Source organism: Lygodium microphyllum, chromosome 17 (genome assembly GCF_053477565.2).
Source record: "Lygodium microphyllum isolate KBCC chromosome 17, Lygodium_microphyllum_v1.1.10, whole genome shotgun sequence".
NCBI classification, from domain to species: Eukaryota; Viridiplantae; Streptophyta; class Polypodiopsida; order Schizaeales; family Lygodiaceae; genus Lygodium; species Lygodium microphyllum.
The window spans coordinates 17,002,083-17,025,804 of record NC_141151.1 but is presented as its reverse complement, the minus strand read 5'-3'; the positions used below and the strand labels follow the sequence as shown (position 1 = coordinate 17,025,804).

At 49.1% G+C, this 23,722-nt stretch overlaps 1 protein-coding gene across 1 annotated transcript in view; it reads left to right on the top strand.

The window, feature by feature from the left end:
• The window catches only part of LOC148021626 (exocyst complex component SEC5C-like), a 161,492-nt gene that overhangs the window by 78,954 nt on the left and 58,816 nt on the right, over positions 1-23,722 (top strand). The window contains exons 13-16 of the mRNA XM_087697090.1: positions 15,188-15,314; positions 15,463-15,673; positions 15,781-15,896; positions 16,012-16,246. Of these exons, the coding sequence (XP_087553216.1) occupies positions 15,188-15,314; positions 15,463-15,673; positions 15,781-15,896; positions 16,012-16,246 (689 nt within the window). The remainder of the gene's footprint in view (positions 1-15,187; positions 15,315-15,462; positions 15,674-15,780; positions 15,897-16,011; positions 16,247-23,722) is intronic.

Below are 23,722 nucleotides of genomic sequence, written 5' to 3'. Positions count from 1 at the left end.
GTAGGTCAGTTTCCTCTGAATAGAATCCACGACAGGAAGAAATTGCTCGGCAGGAGTGATGTCAAGTTCCATCTGGAACCCTAGGTACCGGATGGTCACCCATCTGAATCCCAAGCGTAGACAATAAGTCAGGTGGTTGTGGAAATAATAGTGTAATTATCTTCAAGAATAGATAGGTTAAAATTGGCATAAACCTAAATACCTAAAAACCGCACAGTACTCCTTTAGAAAAGGGTTAATTCAATACTACGTATCCCAAGGAACTGATGAGGGTTAGCTTGGTGGAGACATTTACCTAGTTGCACGCATTGCCAAAAACTGAAACTCCTAAACCCTAAATACTTGCCCACATTCACGGAATGTTGGGATAGTAGGACCTACTTGCGAGAAGTGATCTAGGGTTTTCCTAAGAATATCTCGCTAAAATGATGAAACTCGAAACCATAGGACTGACAAGTCGGCCTAATGCCATCAAGAACAAACTGTTTCGTGGCTCCATTTGATGGGTAAATAGTCCCATAGTTGATGTGACACTTATACAACAAGTGGTAGAGTTGCATGATCTTGTGATTTGATCACAAGGGAATGTCCAATTCCTCGAAATGAGGTTGGCAGATTCTTACGCAAGTTATCTTGCAAGAGGATGAATAATCATCCTAATATAGTATCTTTCTTGAGTAAAGATAATTGCTTGGAAGCAAAAGACCAGCCGATAAATTGGAATAACCTATGAACTTAAGGTTTTGACCAAGTCGGCTGCAGAGCAGAATACGTAAAGAGCCAGCCTTACTCTCTCTAGGATCAACTCATCGTCCTCTATGTGCGTACTCTCAGTCTAACAACTCAGTCTCCTCTCTCATTGGAAGTCGGAGGTCTCGTAATCTGCTCACACGTGTCCTGAGGAAGTGAGACATTGCCTTTGCAAAGAGTAGGAACAGGTATGGGGCCAGGGGGCAGCCCTGTTGAAGCGATCTCTCCAGCTGAAACTCCTCCCCTCGCCTTCCGCCTATTAGAACCCTGCTGGTGACCGATTTGTACAAGCCGGAGACCCCATGAATCAAAGCCTAGGGGAATCCCAACCCCACCATGGTGTCCTCTAGGAAATCCCAGTCCACCTTGTAATAAGCTTTCTCGAAATGTAAGAGTTGTATGGCCAGTCTCTGCCCATTGTGCTGAGCCTGCTCTGTCGCCTCAAAGAAGGTAAATACATTGTCTACGATGCTCCTATCCTGGACAAAGCCCGTCTGTGTGTCATTGATGATATCTCGAAGTACGGGGTGTAGTTGCCTACCAATCATCTTTGCCAGTGCCTTATAGGCCTCTGACAATAAGGTGATCAGTCTCCAGTGGGAGAACTCCAACCGGTCTCCCTTTGCGGAGAAGACTGATAAGGCTTGCCGAGAGACTCCCTACCATGTGTCCTGAAGTGAAGATCTCTTGGAAAGCCATCAGTAGGGGGTCCTTCACCACTTCCTAGTAGGTAGTGAAGAAAACCTTAGAGAGACCATCCTCCACTGGGCATTTCTGCCCATCCTGTGCATGGAAAGCCTTCTCTAATTCCTTCTTTGTGAAGGGGGCTAGGAGGGAGTGTCCCATCTCCTCTGTGACAAGGGTCGGGATGTGATCCCATACCTGCTGTCTACATCTCTGCTCTCTAGCTTAAATTGTCTCCTGTTGGAAAAGGCGCATGTAGTAGTCGATGGCAATCTCCATCATCTCGTTTGGGTTAGAACGGGTCCTCCCATACTGATCCCGAAGGCTGCATATGTGCTCTCCTGTGGTGCGGGGCTGGTGCACTTGGAAGAACTCTTTGCACATCGTGTCCCCCCTCCGCGCCCAAAAGGCTGCTGAGGTTCAGAATGGAAACTCCGAGCACTTGTCTTCTAGGCCAGCAATGGCTGCTCGCGCACACACCTCCTACGTGTGGAGGGTGGGATCCCCTGGTGCCTCTTGCAATAATCTCCGCGTGGCTGCAAGGTCCTACCCTAGTGCTCTCTCCTCCTCCGAGCAGTGCTGCCTGGTTTGTATGGCTGGCTCTTGGTTGATTTTGCTCGACTCGGCTAGGACCTCTGCAACCTCCTTTGCTATCCGGTCCCTCCTGTCCCACTCTTTGGTCCAAATCTGCTCTATCTGTCTCGTCAACTCCTCCCTGCTATAGATCGAGTCAGGGATCCGACAGGATCGTGTGTCTAGGCGATGCTGGGGGGTCAAGCATCAAGAGAACCGGGCAATGATCGGACAATGTGGTGCCTACCAATTGCTCAATCTAGCCTCCATGAGAGCCATCCCACTCTCACACATAAAACCTATCCACCCGCTCTAGTAAGACTCCACCTACCCGCCTGTATCTCCAAGAGATGTCCAACGACCTCTCGCTCTTATGGAAGGTAGGATCTCTCCACGCATCACGTGCTCCGACTGCAAGCAGAAAGACCTCCCATGCCTCCTGCTCTTCCCCTGCCATGCCCTGGTAGTTTCTGCCTCTACCTTACTGATCCTCCAAAGCCTCTAGGTTGTTGAAATCTCCTCCAACGATCCAAGAGTCCACCTCTGGGAGTCCAACTGCGATCTCCACACAGAACCTACTGCTTGCCCTAACCTCCGTAGGGGCATAGACATTGAGGACTCCAATGCACGAGTCCCCAATATCCAGTCTGATCCATAGAACCCTTCTTGCCACTATCGTCCCGTGATCTCGTATACAAGCCGTGAGACTCGGGCCAATAGAGATGCATATGCCTCCACTTATGTCGTGGGTACCTATGGCGTGTTGCCAATACGTGTGCGAGCTGCCCGGAAGTACCTCCCAACCTGCTGGGCCTAGGTGGGGGTGAGCTTGTGCTCCTGCAGAAGCAAGATGTCAATCCGTTTAGCAAGGGTAGGTTGCATCTCTTGCCAAACAATCAACTTGTTGGAACCACGTGCCCCACTGCGGTGGAGACTATTCACATTCCAAGATGCAAGGTGTAAGCTCATGGGGAAACCTGTGACTGACTGAACAGGCATCTGCTTGGTGTGGATATTGCTGATGAGGAAGAGAGACTATGAGGCATGCAAGTGCGCTTTGCCGCCGGTCTGGATAGTGAACTCCAGTCCCCCATAGTGGCCCTTGGCCGGACCATAGGGGTGATAGATGCATTAGGTGGCACTATCAGTGCATCTATTAGCCATGCTGAGAAGTGCGACTTTGTACACCGGTAGAAACGGGCCGCCTGTGGCGGGGGCCACTCGATCACATCCCTCGGAGCTCTCCACTGTGGGGGGGACTCTAAAGATAATGCTCAAGTGTGGGACCTCGATACGAGCCCACCAGTTAATGTCCAATAGTACTAATCCTTCATCTGCCATCCACTAGATGTGATCTGCCACTTGACTCTTCAACTCCTCAATCTGTGTGGTCGTCCATTCCCCTAAGTGAGAGGCCTGAAGAAAAAGGTGTAGTTTGGTTCATCCGGTGGTGCTAGTAGGTGGACCTTGCCCCTCCTTGACTTACAAACCACAAAGATCCCCACCTCTAGAGGTAGTGGGTACTCTCTATGCTCCGCAACTCTCAAGTAGGACCATGGGCCATTGCGGAAGAACTCCTGTGGCAACAGCTGTGCCTGTCTCGGGAAAGTATTGTGAGTGGTAGGGGCGGATGAGCTGGTGGGTGTGTTGGTGGGGGAAGACTGTTGGTGCGCGGAGGAGGTAGGTATGCGTGGGTCATCACCCCTTGTGGGAGGAGGGGGGGTGGGTCTGGGGGGGGTTCACCTGAGTCGTGTGCGGATCAGGGGGGTGCTCGGTAGGGGGGGTGGTGGGGGGGAAGAGGATCGAGGGATGGATGGAGATGCATGGTGGGTGGGGGGGGGGGTGTGTGGGCCAAGGTCAGTTGGGGGGGGGGGGGGATTGGGATGTGGTGGGGGTTTGGTGAGGGGACTGTGGAGACTCAGGTGGGGCAGTCTGTGGCAAGGATGGAGGATGTGGGGGATTGCGGTCCTGCCGGGTGGGACGGACAGGGGGGTTGTGGAGTGCTCTTCTTCTCAGGGGGCGTCGCACGCCCGATTGCACCTTGCTAACGATGTTGGGCCTGATGAGCTGGCTGCGCCCCCCCCTGCTATCTCCCTCTCTGTCGTCTCTGGACCTGAGTAAAGTCATTGGCGTGCACTTGCCGGCTTGTCGGCGGAGCCGCCTTGGCACCGAAATGCGTACAAACTGTTGCTTGGTGCCCAAAATTGTGGTAGCGCAGGCAGTGCCCTGGTTGCCCAGTCACAATGACCTACTGCCTAAAGGAATGCCCGCCTGCCTCAATCTCTAGGAACTGTGGGATATTCTTGACCTCTTTCACTGCCACTCGTACCTTTGGCTGCGCCCCCCCTGCTATCTCCCTCTCTGTCGTCTCTGGACCTGAGTAAAGTCATTGGCGTGCACTTGCCGGCTTGTCGGCGGAGCCGCCTTGGCACTGAAATGCGTACAAACTGTTGCTTGGTGCCCAAAATTGTGGCAGCGCAGGCAGTGCCCTGGTTGCCCAGTCACAATGACCTACTGCCTAAAGGAATGCCTGCCTGCCTCAATCTCTAGGAACTGTGGGATATTCTTGACCTCTTTCACTGCCACTCGTACCTTTGGGACTCCTGCTGGTGTCACTGCATCCGCGAAAGATGCGGGAAGGACAGTGCCGAAGAGCCGTCCAAAGTCTTCCACCAACTGGCGATACTCAATCGCCAGGCCGGGGAAAAGAAGGGTGATTGGGTGCCGAAGAAACCTGTTGTGGAATGCAAACGCCTCCACAATAAAGCCACTGTATCAAGGGACCATGTATATGATCCCTTTCGTGGATGCATATGGTGCACTGGCGAGTAACTCGCGAGCTGCGTCTGTCGAGTTGAGCTAGACCATGAAGATCCCTTAGCCCAATAGGGCCGCCTCCATGATCTGCGCTGTGCCGATGAGGAACGTGGAGTAAAGCTAGTCTCGAAGCTGGGCTCTGGCTGGGGAATGTCCTACTTACTACCTGACCATAAATCGCGCTTTCCATTAGCTCCATCTCCTTAGCTCGGACGGCTAAGAGCTGCTCTTGAGAGAGGACTACGTGCAAGGTGTTTGACTAGGGAGCACTCAGAGTGCACTGGCATTTGACCAGAGGTTTCCATTGCACGTGCCTTTTGAGAGAACTACCAATCACGTCGCGGTGCTACTTGAAGGGGGGGGGGGAGTTGCTGCAGATAGAGGGAGCAACTGGAGGGTGGGGGGGATCAATGGCGAGAGGGATGGGTGAGAGAAATTGCTGTTTTTGATCCACCGTGGATGGGTCTAGGGTTGGGGATGGGAGGAGTGTGCTAGAGGGGGGAGAACTGGAGCAGAAGGTAGCCTTGGGGGGGGGGGGTGGCAATGGAATGCCTGGGTGGGGAGGGGGGGAAGTCTTGCTTGGGCGGACGGAGGGGGGGGAGGGGAATGGCAGCTGGGGGGGGGGGGGGCAGTCGCGCCTGGTTGGACAGGCGAGGGGAGGTGCCAAGCGGGCAAGCTGTCCAGACGCGTGGGCAGCCAGAGGCGGGGACAGATGTCTGAAACGAAGGGGTGAAAGAAAAAAAAAACAATGGGGTGCGAATTGGGGGCGTGAACTGGCGGGGCGAGGGACGTGATTCCCACTGGGGGGTGGGCGTGAGCAGGCGGAGGCGGGGGGCGTGGACCAGCCCGGGGGGCGGGTGTGATCAAACGGAGTGGGGGGGGGGGGGGGAGCGCCAAGCGTCGCGACAGTGCTGAGCCTTGATGGTACATTCTAGTGTGATATATATATATATCTTATTCCTCAGGCTTGGGGTTTGTGGTTGTAGCCTCAATATGGTTTTGTTTGGGATTGAGAATTTTTTTGAGAGCTATGACTAAGAGCTTTGGTTCAGGATACATCTCCATTGTATAGATATTGAAACTGATAGGCTGGGAGTGGCGTGCAGATGACATGATGTTGGAGATATTGCACCATAAATTGTCTTCAATGATGATTGTATGGAGATAAATGTCATGGCTGGTAATCACATAGCTCACAAGGAATATAATGTGTATATGTGGAGCTTGCATCTCTCCAGTTATACAAGTAACTAGTTGCGTGCCCTGGACAGTGGGATTCTCTAGTCTAGAGTGGCAAGCACCTATTTACAGCAGACCTTACTGTATATACAGGTGGTTTGTTAACTTAGTTCCTTTTTGTATATTGGACCGATGATTCCAATTAGCTGATTGAGCTGCTGGTTGGGGCAGTCTTGAGATGTGTTATATGGTCTCTAAACCGAGGCTTTCCTAAAGGGGTTTCCTTCACTCCTAACTTTTATCTCTTCTACATTCCCTTTGATTGAAAGCAAAGAACCTAGTGTGCTGCTGCATATAAGGGGTGTGCTGATTAGTGCGCTCGTATGTTTTTGAGGCTGATGTCGAGAGTTGGTCTGCTGGGACGTGGCTGCATATGATGCAGTCTATGCATCACCAAATGTGATCAACAATTGGACAGGCACTATGGTAAGGGTCCCGGTAATTTGGCATCGAATCAGCTCCCTTTTTTCACAAACCTCACAGAGGTAAAATTTCAAAGCCCCATTTATTAAACCTGTACCTGCACAGATAGATGTTGCAAAGAAAATCTGAGCATGAAATATTGTTACTGTAGTATAGATGTCTTCACCATTTGGATAAATAGAATGATAATTATCAATGTCTGCTGCAGTCCTGAACATCTCCTTTCTCCCAATGTTCCATGTGTGCCAAGTCAAGTGCATCCATTCTGCCCACAGACTCATCCTCCTCCCCAATAGAAGCATGATGCCTAGGTGTGCCCTGCTTTGTTACACCATAACATGGGACGAGGATCATGAATGACCTTTATCAATAATAAAATAGATAGAGGCAAGACAAGAAATAAGATTGAATGCAAGCAACTATGTAACAAGCACTATATTAGATGAAAGTACACGAGGGTGCCTCTCAATACCTGGGCACATGGATCAAGAGTCCAAGATTCTGGATCAAAGCCCTAAAATTGATCAGGCAGATTTAAGTGACTAGGTGCCATGGTTAGAATCATACTCATATGGTTGGTTGAATCATCCTTAACATATCATACATTTATGCTATAAGCCAGTCATACTTGGCAGTGTTTGGCTCTTAAAGCATCTGGACAAAAGCTGTCATGGTTTTTGTTGCATGGTTTCATGTTATAAATCTAGTGGGTTATCGTCTTTGTGTTCAACACATTTGCTCTAATATTCTTGAGAAATTAAGAGAATATTACTGCAAGGTGTGGTTTATTTTTGGTTTTTGGATCGTACTCCAATCATACCTGCTTGTACAGGTATGATTGATTCGAGATGCTATGAAAAAGATATTGGTGGGCGCCCAGATAGAAGGGCCACTAACTTGAAAGGTCATTGGGCCCAAAAAGAGTCTCTGGCTCTTTACTAATGTCGTTGTAGACTCTAGGTTGGTCACAATTGAGATTGAGATGTTAATGAAATCCCTACTTTCAATAGACATGGGTTCAGAGATCTTGTGAGTTGCTGTCGAATGCTTGGCTTGATGAACTTGCTCAGAGAGCTTCCACCATGGATTCTAGTGTGGATAATCCTGACCTCTCAAGAGCTCCAGATTTTGGGTCATCTCACAAGTGGAGATATTGATGAAGTCTCTACTTCCAACAGATGTGCATTTCCTAGATCTTGTTGTTGCTGTCAGTTGCTCTTGATATTGGAGCCTTCAAGATCTGCGATCCATGAGGCAGCTAGCATGGAAGTGGTGAGTAGCCCTTTCAAATTCTTTTGTGGCACTTTTTTTTTTGGCAAGTAAAATGTGGCTGATTATATTACTCAAAAAACTGATTACAATAGAGTGCTCATGCTCAACAGACTAGCTGGAGCTGATGCAAAGCCACCAATACATCATGTATACAAGCCTGTCAAGGTGGCTTGGGGGGGATGGGGGCAAGAAGCCATTGGGGGGGGGGGGGTGTATATCGCCAACTGGGGCTGCCTGCCTTCATCACGAAGAAGAGACCCTGGCTGCCCTAAGTACGCATGAAGTGACCACGGAGCTCTTGACGAGCCCTGGACTCGCCCTGCACTCGATCCCATCGGCCGCGGAGGTAGTGGAAGATGGAGGTCCAGAGCTTTGCTAAGGTCGCATGTGTTGAAAGTCTCTCTCCGCCGAAAGCCTCCTGACACCGCACCTTCCATATATGCCATTCAGTAAGACTCCCTATGATCTCCCATACCTTCGAGCGGTCTGTTGTGTGCTCCAGTACCTAGCGGATGGGTAGAGCCTCCAGACCGACTACTGCGCACGACCCTGCCTTGATCATGAATATCGTGTCCTGCATCCCGGCCTCATGCAAAAGGTGACGGCCCCAATTGACTGCCTGCCAACAGAAAGCTCCCCATGAGATACGCCCAAGGCTGGGTGCTATACGGTGAAGGATGCGGCATGCTCCTCTCGACACGAGTTACGCCTCCTCACATGACCAAAGGCAGTGCTTTGGGGTTTCCGAAGGCTGCTGTGTGCAATGCTTACAACCTCCCTCCTGCATCTTGGCAAGCCAACTTCCCACCGCCAAGCCTCCATGTGCCACCAGCCATAAAAAGTATGACACCCTCCTCGGCCTCCAGCTATCCCATCGGCAGCGCTAGAAGGTCTGTCGGAAGGGCTTCGTGATGCTGTGCTCCGCTCAGTGCTTACTGCATGACGGCGCCCACTCCATATCCTCTTGCATCACCCTCCTCGGCCTCCAGCTATCCCATCGCCAGCGCTAGAAGGTCCGTCGGAAGGGCTTCGTGATGTGCTCCGCCCAGTGCTTGCTGCGTGACGGCGCCCAGTCCATATCCTCCTGCATCAGTACATGTCTGCCAATCCTGGTAGTGTACTCTAGGAACTTGGGTGGCTTCTTGGGGACTGTAGAGGCCGGCCATTGCCACTCTCCTGAATCCCGCTCCAGCTCATCAAGTGGTCTGCCCTCCCAGATCCAAAGGCGCCACTCCTTGAGCTCCTTCCAGAAAACATAGGGGTCCAGTCGCCATGTCTTCCCCTGAAGGCCCACCACCCGAACGCTCCTCCACAATAGGGTGGCAATCTCCTCATCGTGTTGCCCTTTGTCAAGGGCCAGACGTCCCCCCTCTTGAACGGTGAAGAAACTCCCCTATGGGGCGCCACCCACTCTACTTGCCACGTGAAGGGGGATGCTTGCTGGTGAAAACCTAGCTGCCCATACCTCCCCGGGCTCTATCGGCTCTCGTATTGGGGGAGCAAGCCACTCGGGAGGTATTGTTGCGTCTATCTCTCTTCTCCTCAACTCTAGTCCTCTCTAGCAGCCTGATACTCACTGCAACACCTCCTCATCTGCCATCCTGTACACCTCCCGCCATGTCCCGATGGTACGAGCCGGGCTGGCCTTCCACCTAGCCCACTGGATGTGCGGGTGCTCACCTATCTATGCCCCTTCGCGATCTTTGACTTAGGGGTTCCGGATCACCGGTTGACAATCTATTTCCTCTTGGTAGCTTGGGGGGCTCTAGAATAGGGCCTTACGGAGGCTGTGTCACACGCGGAGTAAGCTGTGGAGGAAAGGTGATATAGGGGGGTGATTTGGGCTGACGTGAAGATCCATCTCAGGGACGGCCTCCACTCACCACCAGGCCTCGGTCTACAATCCTGAAGGCCCTCCTGCAATAAGACCTTCCAGGTTTGCCCGCGTCATGTGAGACCGCGGACAACTAGCTTGCCCAAGAGGGCCATACTCTGATACTTTGGGTCTATGATCCCAAGCCCTCCCTCTAACCTATGTCGTATGATGGTCGCTCACGCCACCTTGGCCCTGGAATCCCTGCAACCATCAGATTTGACCAAAGGAAGTTCCGCACTAGGTGGCGAAGCTACACTATGCATGATGAGGAGACGCACCAACACGAGGCAATGTACCAAGCCGTCGCTAGAAGGACCTGGTTAACCACGAGGCTCGTCCGGCTAGTGAGAGGCGAACCATGCTCCAGTAGGTCAATTTCCTCCGAATAGAACCAAGGACAGGAAGAAACTGTTGGGCAGGAGTGATGTCGAGGCCCACCTGGAACCCTAGGTATAGGACGGTCTGACCCATCTAAATCCTAGGTGAACGCCCCACTCCATGCTAGAGTCTGGGTCTTTGAGAAAACGAACCGACTTTCACTAGTTGATTTTCGCTCCCGCTGCAAAGCAGAACACGTTAAGAGCCAACCTCACTCTCTCCAGCATCAACTCACCATCCTCTATGTAGAGGGCTGTATCATCTGCGTACTCTGAGTCTAACAACTCAGTCTCCTCTCTCACTGGAAGTCGGAGGCCATGTAATCTGCTCACACGTGTCCTGAGGAAGTGAGACATCACCTTTGCAAAGAGTAGGAACAGGTATGGGGCCAGGGGGCAGTCTGTTGAAGCGATCTCTCCAGCCGAAACTCCTCCCCTCGCCTTCCGCATATCAAAACCCTGCTGGTGACCGATCTGTACAGGCCGGAGATCCCATGAATTAAAGCCTAGGGGAATCCCAAACCCACTATGGTGTCCTCTAGGAAATCCGAGTCCCCCCTGTCATAAGCTTTCTCGAAATGCAAGAGTTGTACGGCCAGTCTCTGCCCACTGGGCTGAGCCCGCTCTGTCGCCTCAAAGAAGGTAAATACATTGTCTAGGATGCTCCTATCTTGGACAAAGCCCGCCCGTCTGTGTGTCATGGATGATATCTGGAACCATGGGGCGTAGTCGGCTACCAATCATCTTTGCCAGTGCCTTATAGGCCTTTGACAATAAGGTGATCGGTCTCCAGTGGGAGAGCTCCAACCTGTCTCCCCCTTTGCGGAGAAGACTGATAAGGCCTGGTGAGAGACTCCCTGGCATATGTCCTGAAGTGAAAATCTCCTGGAAAGCCATCAGCAGGGGGTCCTTCACCACTTCCCAGTAGGTAGTGAAGAAGGCCTTAGAGAGGCCATCCTTCACCGGGCATTTCTGCCCATCCTGTGTATAGAAAGTCTCCTCTAATTCTTTCTTTGTGAAGGGGGACTGGGAGGGAGTGTCCCATCTCCTTTGTGACGAGGGTCGGGATGTGATCCCATACCTACTGTCTACATCTCTGCTCTCTAGCTTAAACTGTATCTTGCTGGAAAAGGCGCATGTAGTAGTCGATGGCAATCTCCATCACCCCTTCTGGGCTAGAACGGGTCCTCCCATACTGATCCTGAAGGCTGCGTATCGTCTCTCCTGTGGTGCGGGGCTAGTGCACTTGGAAGAACTCTCTTCACATCGTGTCCCCCTTCCGCGCCCAGAAGGCTGCTGAGGTTCGGAATGAGAACTCCGAGCGCTTGTCTTCTAGGACAGCAATGGCTGCTCGTGCACGCACCTCCTGCGCATGGAGGGTGGGATCCCTTGGTGCCTCCTGCAATAATGTTTGCGTGGCTGCAAGGTCCTGCCCAAGTGCTCTCTCCTCCTCCGAGCAATGCTGCCTGATATGTGTGGCTGCCTCTTGGCAAATTCTGCTCGACTTGGCTAGGACCTCTGCAACCTCCTTTGCTATCCGTTCCCTCCTGTCCCACTCTCTGGTCCAAATTTTCTCTATCTGTCTTGTCACCTCCTCCCTCCTATAGATCGAGTCAGGGATCCAATATGATCGTGTGTCTGGGGCGGATGTTGGGGGGTCAAGTGTCAAGAGAACCGGGCAATGATTGGACAATGTGGTGCCTACCAACTGCTCAATCTAGCCTCCACGAGAGCCACCCCGCTCTCCCACAAAACCTATCCAGCTGCTCCAGCAAGACTCCACCTAGCCGCCTGTACTCCAAGAGAAGTCCAACGACCTCTCCCGCTTGTGGAAGCCATGATCTCTCCACGCATCATGTGCTCCGACTGCACTCCATGCCTCCTGCTCTTCCCCAGCCATGCCCTGGTAGTTTCTGCCTCTACCGTGCTGGTCCTCCAAAGCCTCCAGGTTGTTGAAATCTCCTCCAACGATCTAGGAGTCCACCTGTGGGAGTCCAACTACGATCTCCATTCAGAACCTACTGCGTGCCCTAACATCCGTAGGGGCATAGACATTGAGGACTCCAATGGACGAGTCCCCAATATCCAGTTTGATCCATGAAACCCTTCCTGCCACTATCATCCCGTGATCTTGTACACAGGCGGTGAGACTCGGGCCAATAGAGGTGCATATGCCTCCACTTCTGCGGTGGGTACCTATGACGTGCTCCTAGTATATGTGCGAGCTGCCCGGAAGTACCTTCCCAACCCGCTGGGCTTGGGTGGGGGTGAGCTTGTGCTCTTGCAGAAGCAAGATGTCAATCCGTTGAGCAAGGGTAGGTTGGAGCTCTTGCCGAACAATCAACTTCCTGGAACCACGTGTCCCATTGTAGTGGAGACTATTCACATTCCAAGATGCAAGGTGTAAGCTCATAGGGAAACTTGTGATTGATTGAACAGGCATTTGCTTGGTGTGGATGCTGTTGATGCAGAGGAGAGACTGTGAGGCATGCAAGTGCGCTTTGCCGCCGGTCTGGACAGTGAACTCCAGTCCCCCATAGTGGCCCTTGGCCGGACCATAGGGGTGATAGATGCACGAGGTGGTACTATCACTACATCTATCAGCCATGCTGAGAAGTGGGACTTTGTACATTGGTAGAAACAGGCCGCGTGTGCCGGGGGCCACTCGATCACATCCCTCGGAGCTCTCCACTGTGGGGGGGCACTAAAGATAATGCTCAAGTGTGGGACCTTGGCACCAGCCCACCAGTTAATGTCCATCATGCTACCAGGCCATTTTTGTGCAAACAGTGCTAATCCTTTATCTCCCATCCACTGGGAGATGTGATCTACCACTTGACTCTTCAACTCCTCAATTTGTGTGGTCGTCCATTCCCCTAAGTGAGAGGCCTGAAGAAAAAAGACATAGTTTGGTCCATCCGGTGGTGCCAGTAGGTGGACCTTGCACCTTCTTGACTTATGAACCACGAAGATCCCCACCTCTAGAGGTAGTGGGAACTCTCCACGCTCCGCAACTCTCAAGTAGGACCATGGGCCATTGTGGAAGAACTCCTGGGCAATAGCTGTGCTCGTCTCGGGAAAGTATGGCGAGTAGTAGGGGTTGATGAGCTGGTGGCTGTGTGGATGGGGGAAGACTACTGGTGCGTGGAGGATGTAGGTCTGTGTGGCTCATCACCCCTTGTGGGAGGAGGGAGGGTGGGTCTTGGGGGGGGGGGTCACCTGAGCCGGGTACGGATCGAGGGGGTGTCGGTAGGGGGGGTGGTGGGGGGGGGAAGAGGATTGAAGGATGGTGGGATGGATGAAGATGCATGGCGGGTGTGGGGGCGGGTGGTGGCCTTGGCAAGGGGGGGCTTTGGGCCAAGGTCAGTTGGGGAGAGGGGGGTGATGGGACTGTAGAAACTCAGGCGAGGCAATCTGTGGCACAGGTGGAGAATGTGGGGGATGCGGTCCTGTCGGGTGGGATGGACAGGGGTGGCTGTGGAGTGCTTTGCCAAGGGGGGGTCGCTCGCCCGCCTGCACCCTACTTACGAGGTTGGGTTTGAGGAGCTGGCTGCGCCCCCCCTTGCCGTCTCCTCTCTATCGTCTTTGGACGTGTGTGAAGCCGTCAGCGTCCACCTGCGGACCTGTGGGCGGAGTCGCCTTGGCTCCGAAACGCGTATAAACTGCTGCATGATGGCCAAAGTTGTGGTAGCGCAGGCATTGCCTTGGTTGCCCAGTCACAATGACCTGCTACCTAAAGGAGTGTCCGCCTGCCTCAATCTCTAGGAAGTGTGGGATATTCTTGACCTCTTTCACTGGCATTAGTACCTTTGGGACTCCTATTGTTGTCACTGCATCCGCAAAAGACGCGGGAAGGACAGTGCCGAAGAGCCGATTAAAGTCTTCCACCAACTGGCGATACTTAATCGCTAGGGCGAGGAAAAGAAGGGTGGGTGGGTGCCGAAGAAATCTTTTGTGGAGTGCAAACACCTCCACAGTAAAGCCACTGTACCAAGGGACCATATATATGACTCCCTTCGTGAATGCATATGATGAACTGGCGAGTAACTCGTGAGCTGCGTCTGCCGAGCTGAGCCGGACCACGAGGATCCCTTGGCCCAATAGGACTGCCTCCACGATCTGCGCTGTGCCGATGCGTAACGTGGAGTGAAGCTAGTGCCAAAGCTGGGCTCTAGCTGGGGAATGTCCTACTACTAGACCATAAATCGCCGTTTCCATTAGCTCTAGCTCCTTAGCTCGGACGGCTAAGAGCTGCTCCTCCGAGAGGACTACGCGCAAGGTGTTTGACTGGGGGGCACTCGCTGAGTGCGCCGGCGTCTGACCTTAGGTTTCCATTGCGCGTCCCTTCTGGGAGAACCTACCTATCATTTTATTGTGCTATTGGAGGGGGGAGTTGTTGCAGGGGGAGGGAGTAGTTTGGGGGGGGGGGGGGGGGCGACAGTTTTTTTATTTTTATTTTTTTAAAAAAGGTGGAGGTGATGGGCAGGGGGCCGGGGGGGGGGGGCGAGGGGGGGAAATGGGCACAAGCGGGGACGATGCCCAGGGGGCGGGGATGCGCATTGGTGGGGGATGATGGCCAGGGGGCAGGGGCACATGCAAATGCAGATCAGGGGGTAGGGGTGGAGGCCATAGGCGGGGGGAAACACAGAATGATGGGCAGGGGGCAAGGTGACAGGCAGGGTGCGGGCGATAAGTAGGGCGGGGCGGGGCAGGTCGATGGGTAGGGCAGGTGATGGGCGGGGCGACGGACAGGGCAGGGCGGCGGGCCATAGTTGGGGAAGGGGGCAGGGGGGGCACCTGCGAAGGCGACGAGCAGGGCGGTTACGGGCGTGAGGGAGTAGTTGGGAGGCGGGGGTAGCAGGCGATGCGATGGCCTTTTTGTGGCACACTGAGTTGCATTCATATTCCTTTGGACATTCTACTGAATGGAAGGGCCTTTTACTTTGGAAAAGTCCATTTAGAGAATTAAGATCATGCTGAGCAAACACCCTTATACACAATACTACAAAGGATTCTTTGAGCATTGGATTTTTGAGCTTTGTTTTCCACTTTTCTATATATGGTAAATTGTTTTTGAAAGCTTATGCTGAAAAGACGACAGCTACTTTTGGGCCGGTTTTTAAAATGAGGTTAGACTTTCAGGCTTCCATTGATGGGTAGTGTGTCTTGAAATCAGGTCCTCAATGCATTCCTAGCATTAACTGAGGCAAATGTATTGAAGCCTTACATGCCGAAGGCAGTGGAGGAGGTTTCCAAGGCATGCTTGGCTGTAGAGAGTAAAGATGCAGCTCCTCCTAGTGCAGGTGCGCTTTCCAGTCATACCAAGAGTCTGTATGTTGGGATCTATGTACTGTATTATCTATCCCAGTGACAATCCTTTGTTCTAGTACTTTTTCTCTACAAAGTTTAATGCTGTTGCAAATTTAAGTATTAACGGTTCTCTATCTGCAGTTCAAGTGCTGCTTGTTCTGAAGGTACAGGTCACACGACATTTTTTACTCCGACTCTGCAATTTTATGCGGAGTGAAACAGCTAAAATTGGAAATGAAGAGGAGTGGGTGCCAGTTTCTGCTATTGAACGTGCTGGTTCCCCATTTGCCATCTCAACACTTCCTCTGAAATTTCAAACTATGCTGGTTTTGGCACTGGATCATACTAAAGAGTGTGTGTTACTGGCTTCAAAGATCCATTTTGTTCTTACTTTTTCTAAGCTGGTCTAACTAATATGTAGAAGTCAGAATGTTTTTACATGATAGAAATCTGATACAGGATTGTGGAGAGGTTAAAGTCAGAGGCTTCTGACATTCATGACTTGAGCGTACAAGTTGGCCAGATGCAAGAATTAGTGACATCGACTTTCTTTGAATGCTTTTTACTATTTAGAGGTGGGTGCATAGAGAGCCCTATGATTTGCACTTTTATCAAATGCTATTGTGACTGGTTTGCAGATTTCCAGAAACTAATACCATGTTTGCACTTTTTATGGATAATTGTGTCCAGATAGTCTGGATAAGATTGCCAGTGAGCTCTCACAGCAGTGCCAGGCACTATACAGTGATAGTCTTCATAGGGTACAGGGTACAATGGACAATAACTTTTTTGGCCTTCAAGCAGGAGTTGAAGTGATAAATCCTCATCAGAAACTGTTGATGATTCTCAGCAATATTGGTCACTGCAATAATATACTTCTTCCTGATTTGGTAGACAAGTACCAAAAAGCAGGGCTACCATTTGGGTAAAGCTTTTTAATTCTCAAAAACTTACTTTCTGTAACACTACAATCCACATAGAGAGCTCAATTGGTCCCATAAATACTACTTGAAAGGCTTAGTAATGTGTTGCACTACCTGTGGCTCTAATGTGCCTCGATGTGCACCTTGTATCAATAGAACCACGAATGTGAAATAACTTTAATGATTTAGTTAAACTTCACCTATGAATTTTTAATTAAAAGGAATTTGAATTTTGGTACCCCTAGCACAATTGTCACACACTAGCTGAGGGAGCTTTGGGCAATGAACATGAACAAACAGCCACACTAAGGTGACTACACGTCACCAACATGTGAATGTGCTTCTAGCTCAGATCCGGGACTAAGGAATACTCTTGGGACTGAGTAAATGCCACTAGCATGTGATTTTGCCCATGGCTTTAGGCATGATGGACTTGTATTGGTAGTGCAGGACATTGGCAGGACCTTGGCATTATAATTGCCTAATGCTAGGATGTGGAACTTTCAATCTAATGTCCAAAAGAGTGATTATAATCTTCATGTGAAAGTTTTGGCCAAAGTTAAAATTAATTTTGGGACAAGCCATAATTATGCATCTCCGATGGATGGATCCAGCGGCCAGCTGTCCAAACCATCTTGTCTTGTTTGATTTGTTTGATGCTGATTGAGTTCAGTTGTCCAAAATTTTGTGTACAAAAGGCTGTTTAGCCAATATGTGAAAGCCAATTGACTGTGGGGAAGAAAAACCCAAAGTGGATACAAGTCTACTAGCAAGTCAAAATGAAAGCCTTGAACATTGAAAGTGTTGTGGATGTCGTGTATAAATTGTGATCGAAGTCATGTGAATAATCCCTAACCATGGAGCAGCCACATCACGGATGACAACCCTCTTTGATGTATATGCCGAAACAATAAGCCTCTAAAGTGACCAATATGACCATGCAATCTAGTGGCAGACTTGAACATAAAAGCATTTTTAGTACTGGAAATGTTCCGAAGTCCATCCAATGCAAGAAATGAATGAATGAGAATGTTTTTGCCTCAATGTGTTAATTTGGGAGACCCATGCTTGAATAATTATTCCTTATAATGTCATTGAAGTTCAACCCCTCAAAATAAATTCCAAATTGGTGCAAGAAACAAGAGAATGTGATGCAGTTTTCACACATAGTAGTGCAAAAGATACAATGGTCACTCGCAATCATGCATCACCACACCATATTGTAAGTAGGGAGGTGTGCCACCTCCAATAAATAGTAGGGGGAAACTTTGCAATGGAAACGGAGATTCTTTGGTGCCAAATCCATCCCAATGGAATTGCCCACCACTTGTACCCCACCCACACATACCTCGCCCGGGTGCTTGGTTTGGGGGGGGGGGGGGGGGAGAACCAAAGTTGTATCATTTTATAAATAGTACTTTTAGGATTTTTCTATGCTGCATGTTTCTTTCCCAGATAGTGTATCCTCCAATAAATTGTGGTAACTCATTGTCTTCTGGGTCGTTTTGCCTTCATCAAGCATTAACAAATATTATTTACAAAGGGCCTTTTGGCAATCAATTGGACTCAAAGATGGGTAGAAAAGCACACATGGAGCCAAACGACTTAAAAAACACAAACATGCATGTGCGTGGATGCATGCACACACACACACACACACATACACACACACACACACACACACTCTCTCTCTCTCTCTCTGTGAACCTGGGGAAAACCAAGGTCATGGTGTTCAACATGTCAACCCAATGGCTCCGACGGTCGGTACCCCCCTTCACATACGGTGGAGAGACCGTGGACGTGGTCCAAAGATACGTCTATCCGGGGACTACATTCTTTGGACCGAGATTTACCCTGAGAAAAGCAGCAGAAGATAGACTAACCCGAGGCTATGCAGCCCTCGGGTCAATGGAGAACCAATGTGCCCGCATACAGTTCCAGGAACCCCAAACAGAGCTCTGGCTTTTTGACACCTTGGTCACACCAGCTCTCCTATACGGGGCTCCCATATGGGGGTCTAGTCTCTACCACACGCGGAGGGCCCCACAGGACCAGCCATTGCCTAAGGAGGAGGCCACCTATGAGGGATGGGAGTAGATGGAGAGACCCTTAATACTTATGATCTCATGGATGATCCGAAGCAAGCCCTTCGTACCACACGAGATCATCCGCGCAGAGCTGGGGGCACCGCCCCTCGTGGTTGAGGCCCTCTTCCAGACCGTGACCTTCTTGCACCGAATATGGCACCTGCCTCGGTACTGGTACCCCAGACTCGCCTTGGAGTCATCCAAACAGCTAGCAACACAAGGGGACACTGAGTGCTGGTATGCCCGAACAGAGACTTGGCTACGGCTCCATGGCCTGCACATGGACCACCTCCCCCCACTACAATACAGCCTAGACTGCCCACACTTGGAGCTCAGCCGAGAGGAGGTGAATCGCATCATCAGAATGGATATCATCCAGACAGACACATCCAGGACATGGGTGACCCCCATGTCGGAACTAGGAACCAAGAAGGCTTTCTACCGAGAGCACTTCCTGCACATCTCCCCAGATGGCTTCATCACCCGCCCAAGCTACATGGACACACATCTGTCTCACGGGGTCAGAAGTGGCATCGGACAAATCCGCATGTCCTCACACCAACTACGGGTCGAAACGGGCAGATACGGGGCCAACCCCCTCCCCCCAGAAGACTGAATCTATCAGCTCTGCCATCTCGAGCCAGAGACAGAGGAACACTATATCTGTAGATGCCCAGTGTACTACGAAATCCGGGGACGCTTCCACTGCCTATTCAGTGAAGGATTCGGACCACTCTCCAAGGTGATGGAATTCAAAGACCAGAGATGCCTGGGGCTCTTTCTACTGGAAATACGACGCCATAGAGACCACCTCCTACGAACCACGGAGCAAAGACAAGGAGCCACCAACCAACGCACACTCAACGAATTCTACCAAATACCAGCTAACCTCCCCACCAGCGAGCCCCCACCAGCCCCACCGGCCTCCTGACCCCGGGGGACCACCTTAGAAATAGCCACAGCGAGAGGCAAAGCCGTGCGCCCACGCCCCACCGGCCCCCGTCCCCGCAGAAGACACATGTCGAAGATACAAGAGATACTACGCCGCCATCGGAGGGCCCTGCCCCGCCGCTTTAGTCTCTCCATGTTAGATCGACCCATGCGGGACATCCTAGGATGAACACTCCAGGAGTAGTTCCACACCGCAATGGGAGTATCTCTAGACTGTATCCAGTCTAGATATCATTTTGTACCCACTCAATTTAGTTCAACATAGCATAAACGTTAGCTTCACTGGGACTTTTGAAATCTCCCAGACATTTTATATGCAACGTTTTGGTCTCATAGGCCAACTTGGCCTGTTGTAGACGTTAATATAACTTTCTTTCTTTCTTTCTCTCTTTCGTAATGGGTGTTCGTATCAAGTTATGAAAAACAAGTATATGATAACCAGATTTCAAAGTGCAAGGTGGCGCCAAGCCATCAAGATATAATGTAATGAGCAAAACAAAAGATGAGAGTGCAAAAGGCACCTCCGGACTAGACAGACACAAATGATCAAGAGGTTTGATGAGATTTTTTTGTGTGGGCCGAGGCCTTCGTTGCCAATATCTCTAGTACACCATCTTCAAAGAAGTGTCTTAGTATTGTAAAGGGATTGGGTTTCTAATGGTTGGCCCATGAGGGAGAGGGCACATCTGCTGAGAGGGAAGAACCTGGATACTTGCGATCCCATGGGGTGATGACTCTACTAGTAGGATCAAGGGCTAATTGAGCTGGAGGGTTGTAGGCGTGTGGTGATGGTAGAGTTAGTTGTTGCTGCTGCTGCTCTTGCATCATGGGGGGTGGTAGGTCCTTTGCAATAGTAGGAACTCGAGCCATAGGCGCATTCAAGGAGCCACTGAAGAATTGGTTTGAAGAATGGTGGTATTAAATAACTGCTGGACTGTCTTCTCCCACTCCCTTGCTAAAGCACGAGAGGTCTCTCTCTGACTCTCCACCCAACCACGCCTGGGAAGTTGCTGGAGAGAACGACGTCGTGACTCCCTTGCCAGCCGTCAACTTCTGGTGAGTTATACTATATTTATGACTCACTTACTTCCTAAGCTCCCCTTAACCCCGTACGGGCACCTAAGGCCCCTGGATGGTCATCTCTCGCGCTTGTTTCCCAATAAGTTACGTTTATTGATGTAACATTTCCTCCCTCTTAGGAATTGGTTTCGTCCTTGAAAACGATACTTGGAAGGTCCAACTGTAAATTGAGAAACCTTTTTCTTAAAGTACTTGCTCCCATGTTGAACTTTCTTCTGAACAATCTTTCCATTTCACCAGATATTCTTGATAAATAGTATGCCTTGTTCGCCTGTTACGAACACTTAAAATTCTTTCTGGTTCATGTGGAATAGATTGGTCACCTAATAGCACCTCAATGTTATAATTTAAGATTAGATTATCCATATCACCCAGCTTCTTTCTTAGTTTGCTTATATGGAAAACTAGATGTGTTTTACTACCAGCATGTAGTTAGAGCTTGTAAGTCTGTTTTCCCACCCTCTTAAGTATTGTGAAAGGACCACAATACCTGGGTGAAAGCTTTGGACATCGTCTCGTTTTCATGGTTTTAGTTTGTTCAAGAACCTTAAAATAGATCAGTTCCCCTTCCTCACAGGAGATGTCTCTCGATGAGGGTCTGCATAAGCTCTAGCTCGGTCTTGAGCTTTCTTAATATTTTCTTGAGAAAATTTTAACATACTATTTATATTCTCCAAAAAATCCTTTGTTGCTTGAACCTTTTCCTTATACAGTCCTACTGCACGAGGAGCTCTGGGCTAAAACCCATACATTAGCATAAATGGACTATATCCAGTAGAAGAGTGGTTGGCACTATTATATGCAAACTCTGCTATCGGTAAATACTCTTCCCAATTAGTTTGCCTTTTACTTACATATGCTCTCAATATATCTTCAAGGATTTGGTTAACCATGTCAGTTTGCCCATCAGTTTGCGGGTCCTCCGCCGTGCTCATGCTAAGTTTAGTATCCATCTTCCTAAATACAGCACGCCAAAATTGACTATCAAATTTTCTATCCTAGTCAGAAACTATATTTGCTGGAAGGCCTTACAATCGGTATATGTTCTCTATGAATAATCTAGCCAATTCTGGTGTTTAAACATCAATTGAAGTTGGAATAAACCTAGCCATTTTGGTTAGCCTATCCACAATCACACACATAGAGTCGTGCCCCCTCTATGTTCTGGTAACGCGACAATAAAGTCCATGGAGATACTCTTTCATTTTCCTGAAGGAATCTCTAATGGGTGGAGAAGTCCTCCCATTTTCGATCTTTCAGCTTTCTTAACCTGGCATTTATTACATTTGACCACATAGTCAAGGACGTCCTTATTCATTCCGGGCTAATAGAACTGTCTTTTAATAAGACTATAAGTCTTATTAACTTCTGGATGTTCCGCACTAGGGGTATCATGACACTCAAAGAGTATCTGGCGCCTTATTTCTTCATCTTTCGAGACACATACCCTACCCTTGTAGAGTAAATAACCATTATCAATGGTAAAATTCTTCCACTTGAAGCCCATTTGAGCAACCCCTAATGCTCCATTTCCTTGTTGAACATCCTCAGATGTTCCTTCCTCGATGGAGGCCCTTCCTTTTGGTTCCCCATTTTCTATTGCTTCCCATATGTTGGAATATGCCGGATCAACTTGGCATTTCCCTTTTAAGGATTCAAGCAAATCGAAAGAGAATTGAGTATAACTCAATTTATTTATGATGGGCATTCTGCTGAGTGCATCAGCCACTATATTGTACTTTCCTTTTCTATACCTTATCTCATAGTCGAACTCTTGGAGGAGTTTGGCCCATCTGGCTTTACGCCCTTGTAGATCTGGTTGGTCATTAAGCCACTTAATGCTTTCATGATCTGACAAGATCAAAAGTTTGGCACCGTACAGATAGTGCCTTCATTTCTTTATTGCATGTACTATTGCATACAACTCTCTCTCATAAACAAAATAATTCCGTTTTGCACGGTCTAATTTCTTGCTTTCAAAAGCAACTGGTCGATCCTCTTGTAATAAGACCATGCCTACTGCCCTGTCATTGGCATCAACTTCAACCACGAATGGTTTATTGGGATCCACAATTAATAGTACTGGAGCTGTAGCAATAGCTACCTTAAGTTTTTTAAAACTTTCGTTTTGGTCTGTTCCCTAATTAAAGCTCTTCCCTTTCCCTTTAAGTTGGTCCATCATTGGAACAACTATCTTGGCATAATCTCGAATGAATCTACGATAAAATCCAACTAGGAAGATCTGTAGCTCTTTCAGGTTTCTTGGAGATGGCCATTTAATAATTGCCCTTACTTTTTCTGGATCCATCTTGATTCCCTCTTTCGAGATAATATGCCCCAAATATTTGACCTCTTGTGTGAAGAATTCACATTTAGTTTTCTTGGCATAAAGGGAATGGGTTCTTAACAATTGGAATACTAACCGTAAGTGTTCCAAATGTTCTTCTCTTGATTTACTAAAGATAAAGATATCATCCAAGAAGACTACTACAAAGTGTTCTAGATAGGGCCATAACACACTATTCATCAGCTTTATAAAAGTAGCTGGTGCATTAGTGAGACCAAAAGGCATCACCAAAAAATCATAATGCCCGTATCTAGTACAAAATGCCGTCTTAGAAACATCATGGGCCTTAATTCTTACTTGGTGATAGCCTAATCTTAAATCAATCTTTGTGAAGAATTTTGGCCCTTATAATTGATCAAAAAGATATTTCATTCTAGGCATAGGAAATTTATTCTTCACCGTTATCTTATTAAGTGCTCTATAATCAACACAAAGTCGCATAGAACCCTCTTTTTTCTTCACTAATAAAATTGGCGAAGCCCAAGGTGAATTGTTGGGTTGTATAAACCCCTTATCAAGGTAATCCTTGATTTGTCTTTCGACTTCTTGGTGCTGTGTTTCACTTAGCCTGTAAGGTGGTTTAGAAACAAGGTGTGTATCCCTATCTATGTCAATTGGGTGATTTACATCACCCCTATTTGGTGGAGGGCCACTAGGTAAGTCAGAAGGAAACACATCTTTAAATTCATTCAACAAACCACTTAATTCATTATTTACATTCAACTCATAAACATAAGAAAATTGTTGCTTTATATTACAAGAAGTAAAAATGTCTTATATAGGAAGGGACCATAACATATATATCTCACAAGCTTCCTTCTTTATCAGCTTTTGAACTTCAAAGGAACACATCAAAGGGTTATCAGATACTTCATGTTCACCTTGAATCACAAAAGTCTTACCATCCCTTTCTAATTCCAGTGTATTATGATGATAACTACGCTTTAGGGACGGTTCCAGTCCCCATAGCCACTCTCTCCCTAAAGCGATATCGGCCCTTTCTATATTCATAA